The sequence below is a fragment of the Chionomys nivalis genome, chromosome 4, assembly GCF_950005125.1.
Source record: "Chionomys nivalis chromosome 4, mChiNiv1.1, whole genome shotgun sequence".
NCBI classification, from domain to species: Eukaryota; Metazoa; Chordata; class Mammalia; order Rodentia; family Cricetidae; genus Chionomys; species Chionomys nivalis.
The window spans coordinates 42,910,078-42,915,560 of record NC_080089.1 but is presented as its reverse complement, the minus strand read 5'-3'; the positions used below and the strand labels follow the sequence as shown (position 1 = coordinate 42,915,560).

At 55.0% G+C, this 5,483-nt stretch overlaps 1 protein-coding gene across 2 annotated transcripts; it reads right to left on the bottom strand.

The window, feature by feature from the left end:
- Window positions 1-210: 210 nt before the first annotated feature.
- Mfrp (membrane frizzled-related protein) lies at window positions 211-4,886 on the bottom strand. 2 transcript variants are annotated; one of them, XM_057768723.1, is made up of 13 exons: window positions 4,833-4,886; window positions 4,641-4,743; window positions 4,418-4,531; window positions 4,159-4,323; window positions 3,809-4,022; window positions 3,270-3,400; window positions 3,029-3,154; window positions 2,831-2,907; window positions 1,891-2,039; window positions 1,368-1,520; window positions 1,157-1,269; window positions 519-646; window positions 211-435 (listed from the first exon to the last, which is right to left on the bottom strand). In XM_057768723.1, exons 1-13 carry the CDS (start codon window positions 4,884-4,886, stop codon window positions 211-213), a joined length of 1,752 nt encoding a protein of 583 aa, XP_057624706.1. The 2 variants fall into 2 exon arrangements, with proteins under 2 accessions (XP_057624706.1, XP_057624707.1); XM_057768724.1 differs by having other exon boundaries at window positions 1,157-1,267; window positions 1,390-1,520.
- Window positions 4,887-5,483: the final 597 nt, after the last annotated feature.

Sequence of the window (5,483 nt, the reverse complement as noted above, 5' to 3'; positions counted from 1 at the left end):
CTTGGCAAACAAGAGCGCAGGGATGGTACAGGGAAGATCGGGTGGCCCCATTAGCCCTGGGCAGGATCAGGTCCCACTCTCTGGGAAGCACCAAGAGAGGATGGGTGGAGTCCCATGCCCAGGTCACTCTTCCCTTTGTTTTCTGCCTGCCCTGTCCACCCACATAAGTAGAGGAGGATGGGCAGACAGAGGGTAGGGGCTGGCTTCAGGTCAGGGCTGGGAACAAGCTTCTAGGCTAGCAGCCTCAGGCAGCCGGTTGCAGTTGAAGGGCCAGGGGGTGCCCAGTAGTGCCAGGCTAGACTGACACTGTTGTTCTGCCTCTTGGCAGACAGAGCGGCAAGGGGGTAGGATAGTGCCTAGTGGGGTGCAGTGAGGTACAAGCAGTCTGCAAAGGAACCTCCGGAAGTTCTGATAGCAGGGTAGAGTTGTCAGACTCTGTGGGAGGGAGAGACAGACCTCAGATGTCCAGTTCCCATGCGCCCACCCCCCTGCATCCTCCCGCCTCTGTGTCCCAGCACCTTGTAGTCCCTGAGAATGTCTGCCACCTCCGCCTGGGTCGCCAGGCCCACCCAGATGTTGGGGAAAGCTGTGGTGTTGTAGTTTAGTCCGAGACACATCTCCACTTGGACAGGTTCACAGGTCAGCTCTGTAAGGAGGAGAGTGGATCACAGTGGGGAAGAAGACACTGCCTGGCCCTGGGGCCTTGTCTCCACATGGGTCACGGGGACTTCTGTCAAGTGTCTCAAGAGGCACCACAGAACCATTTCACAGGCTTCAGCGAGCCCTTCTGTTTGTCAGAGCATGCATTGGCCAGCCTGTGCATCATGTAGGCCCATCTGATCTTAGGAAATGTGGAGCACCCTCTGGGGACTACTTGGGAGCACTTCTATCATGTGATCTGTGAAGCAGGCTGTGGAGAGGGACTCTGAGTGATAAGGTAGATAAGTCTCGATACCCCACCACTGACCCCCACCTTCCCGTGTCCCTCCCAGGTGACGTTAGTGTACAATGCCATCACGGGCCGAGAGTCTCAGGGTGAGGAGAGAGGGGCGCAGGCACGAACTTCCCAAGAGGGGAGGAAAGGGAGGTGAGAAAGTGTGGCAGGAACCCAGCCTGTTGTGGCCAGCAGGACTTGGTCGGGGTAAAGGCTCCCTACCTGGTTGTGGGAACAGGTGGCTGCTGCAGTTGTCATTGCTGTCATCTTCACAGTCTCTCCACAGGTCACACACCCATTGCAGTTCCCCACACCCTCCGTCCTGGCAGAACTCTCTGGGCCCACAAGGGTCTGTGGGCACAGAGGCATGACAGTGCCCTAGGACATGCCTGTACCCACGGCCCTCCAGGGTACCCTTTGATGTTGCCCACACCCCCATGCCCAGGGGCACCTACTCTCTGTAGTATTGATGGCCTGGTAGGTGGCTAAGAAGCCCCCGCTGCTGATACCAAGATCGGTCTTAAAGATTACAGCCAGCTGGTGCCGCGAGGAGACGAGGTGGGGTGGCGGCTCTGTGCCACAGAACCTGCCCAGAGCAGAAAAATAGCCTGGCACAGGCTCCTGGCCAGCCCTGGGGGCTCTTGGCCATGCCAGGGATGATAGCAAACAAGATTGCTGATTCATGGAGCTTAGGGAAGGAGACACACACAGAAAGTAGGAAATGGCTTCTTAGACTTGGGGAGAGTCAGGGAAGTGAAGATGGCAGAAGGCAAAGGCCCTACAGGTGGAAAGAATAGGGCTGGGCAGCTGTGGAAGCGAAGGCCCGGTCAGGAAAGCACACGCTGTTTCCGGGGGACCGGTAAAGAGCTCAGAGTTTATAGAGCAGCCGAAGACAGTGAAGCCTAGTGTTGGGAGCCCAGGCTGCCAGAGGGGGGATGGGGCGCCCTGATTGGTACCTGCCCAGGAAGCTGAAGGCCCCGGAACTGCTGGCCTCGTACACCTCCACGTAGTCAAACTTGCACTCAGCTTGCTCTTCCAGGCTGAAGTTGTGGAACTGTAGTCCTATGCCGTATCCCACGGGCACTGAGATGTACCAGGTGCAGAGCTGGAGGAGGACATGTGTGAAATAATTCATGAGGACCTTCTCCGGTCTCAGCCCTGTCTGGCAAGGGGCACTCTGCCCACAGAGACTAGGCAGGGTGTTGCCTACATACATCATCGGTGCCACTTAAACAGGAATGGTCAGTCAGACATGGTGACTTACACCTACAATTCCAGTGCCTGGGAGCAGGGTTCAAAGTCAGCCCAAACTTATATCAAGTTCCAAAGAAGCCTCCTGAGCAATCTACAGAGACTGTTTCAAAAAGTCAAGGACCAGGGATATAGTAGCTCAGAGGTAAAGGACTTAACTGTCATGCACAAGATCCTGGGGTTGTTCCTCAGCATGGAAAAACAAAAACAAACAAACACAAAACAACCCAGCAGGTGTGGGGTTGGGGGTGGAGGCATGGAGATGCACGCCTCTCTTCCCAGGCGGCGGCAAGTGGATCTCTGTGGGTTTCAGGCCAGCCAGGGTTACATAGTGAGACCCTGTCTCAAAACAAACCAAAGCCCATGCCTGGCATGGTGGCTCATACCTATAATCCAAGCACTTGGTAAGCTGGGGCAGGAGGTTTCTCACCAGTTACAAGATCAGCATGGGCTACAGAGGGAGACTTTGTCTATAAATATATAAATGCCCTTTCAATTGTCAGCGATAAAGGTGTTTACCCAGCATAGAAATATCTGGGTATACCACTGGTACTTAACAATGTTTCCTTCTAGCCAGCATGAACTTATCTTACCCAGGCACACAAACCTAGGCACCCTGGTGTTTCCTGGGGGCACTGTGTTTACCTGTTGTTGAGGGTAGTGCTGTGGGTAGTTGGGGGTAGAGAACATCCCGTGGAGCCCAGTCAGATTTCCTCCACACCCTGGAGAGAAGTCAAATGGCCATGAGTAGTCAGGCAAGAAAATTCTGGGTCAGAGCAGGGGAGCCCAACCTCGGACAGAAGCCTGAAGATGTGCCTGGCCCGTCCCTAGCTGGGCCCGTACCCAAGGTCTTGGCACTGCAGTTGGCCTCGTCACTACCGTCGGCACAGTTGGTAATACCATCACATACTAAGTCGTGCGTCAGGCAGAGGAGCAGGTCACAGCGGAACTCATTGTGGGCACAGCTCCCTGGAGAAGGGCATGAATCATCTGGAGTCAGAATCCCCCAGAGTTTCCATCTCCTTTGCTGTGTCGGGAGTAACTGAAGGGGTGGCATCTGGGGACATGATGGGAAGTCACTCACATTGTCCCGGGGCCACAGCTTGGTACCAGGCCTGGAAACCAGACCCTTCCACGTCAGCATCAGAGACAAAGGACACACGGAGGTGGCTGGTATTGGTGTTTAGTGTGGCTGGAGGCGTTTTACCACATATCCTGTCAAAGAGCCAGGTTGGGGGTGATGGAGGCTCTGAACTCCAGCAAGAAACGAATGGACCAGAGCCCAGAGGTGGTGGCACATGCCTTTAATCCCAGCATTTGGGAGGCAGAGGCAGGCGAATTCCAGTGAGTTCAAGGGCAGCCTGGTCTACAAAGTGAGTTCCAGGACAGCCAGAACTGTTGCACAAGAAAACCTTGTCTTGAAACTGCCCTCACCTCCACAAAAGAAAGAAATGGATCAGAGAGGGAGGTGACCTTCCCTAGGCCACACAGCAACAAGGTGCTGTCAGGGGAGGAGTCAGAGGTTAGTTCTGTTAATTTCCTTCTTGTCAAGATTTTTTTGCTTCCACTCCCAGTTTCTCCACTTTCAGATAAGTGGGATCCCCTGGACGCAGAGGGACCCACCTGAAGAGAGGGCCTGAAGGCTCTGGGGTAATTTCCAAGCGATCAAAAAGACAGGCGAGCACACCTTCTATGCTGAGGGCTTGAATCTTGAGCTGTATTGTCTGGCCTGTGGCTACCTGGATATGCCAGACACAGTGACTGTGGGGTGGGTAAAGGTCTGGGTAGTTGGGGCTGCTGAAGAAACCCCGTGGACCAGGAAGAAGGCCTCCGCAGGCTGCAGGGGGTGGAGGTTAGAGTTCAGAGGTCAATAGAAGAGAGGTCTTTCCCCCTCACTCCCAAGGTTCCTCTTCCATGCTTTTTTTCTCCACTACCGCCTTGGGCATTCTCCACAGGGCGCCCTTAGAACTCACTGGTCTGGTGTGTAGGGCTCACGGCTGCCTCCTGATGCCCCGCGGTTGCTGGAGAGATGGTGGTGCTGGTGTTAGTACTGGTACTAGGAATGCTACCCTTGGGGGCAAGGCCTTGGGTGGGCAGTGGGCTCTCAGTTGTCCTAGGGAGGGATGTAGTCTCCAACTCTGGGGGCAGGAGGATGGAGGAGTGTCATTTAGAGGAACAAGTCCCTGGGAATAGTTCACGGACTCTCCATGTAAAGTTCTCCCAAGCACTCACTGGTCAGGATGACAGTCACCAGCAGCCCCAGCAGCAGGAGCAGCAGGCCACTGAGCAGCAGGATACAGAGGCAGGAAAAGTGGCAGTCTGGTTGTAGCCCTCGGAGATGCTGGGCTGCGAGGAGGACACAGTGGGCTTTTTAGAGGCACCCCTGCCCGGAATGACCCTTGCACCTTAGTTCCTGGACTCTCTCCTATTCCTGGGCAACCCCTGAGATGGTTACCACGCCAGGGAGCTTTGAGGCTGCTGCTGGCATCTTTCTGTAAGGCTGGTGGAGGGCAAGAAGGCCCTGCTTCAGGGTCGAAAACAGGATTGCAGAACTCTGTCTGGAATGGAAGGTAGAGGCTTATGGGCAGAGACAGGCAGGTTCACTGGGGGCCGGGATCTTGGGAGGTGGGTTTCATGTGGGCCTTACCTTGCTCAGCTCAGTTGTCTCTGGATAGAGGATGACATCAGAATAGTCCTTCATGGCTCAAGATTCTGCATGGCTTTTTGGAGATCCTGTGACAGCCCAAGACCCCTGAGGGTCCACTCCAAGGTCACAAGCCACCTATCAAAGATGCAACCTTTACTCTCAAAGGAACAAGGCTATGAGGAGAGACCAGTTCTTTGCCTGCCTTCGGCAGAATGGTTGGGGCTCCAGGCTACTCTGTCTCCATGTGGGGGAGGGAAGCGAAGCGAGAAGGAATTCACAGAAGGCACGGAATGGTCCTTAATCCAACTCAGCTGAGGATGCTGAGGTCAAGACCCTGGCACCGAGCAGCAGCCCTTAAAGGCACAGGCTGTGGCCATGAGCACCAACAGAGAAGGAGGTGTTCTGTGGGATGTGACTAGGTCAGTCACCACGCCCCCACCCCAAGGTATCCAGCTGGGGAGCTGGAGGTCGGAGGGCATTGGAGCCTCAGGTGAAGAGAGACAGAGACAGAGCGAGTGCTGGGGTAGAGGTGGGCAGTCTTCTAAGGATCACAGGCAAAGCCAGTGGCTCACTACTTTGCCCCATCAGAGTGGCAAAGTTACTGACTAACTCTGGACCTTTGGAAGAAGACACTCCTCCACCCTGGCTTTT

Coding starts and splice junctions, on each gene's coding strand:
- Mfrp (XM_057768723.1), bottom strand. CDS start 4,886: ATGAAGGACTATTCTGATGTCATCCTCTATCCAGAGACAACTGAGCTG. Junction 3,401..3,808: donor CCTTCAGGCCCTCTCTTCAG/GTGGGTCCCTCT, acceptor GCTCTTTGACAG/GATATGTGGTAAAACGCCTC. Junction 2,040..2,830: donor AGCACTACCCTCAACAACAG/GTAAACACAGTG, acceptor GTCCTCCTCCAG/CTCTGCACCTGGTACATCTC.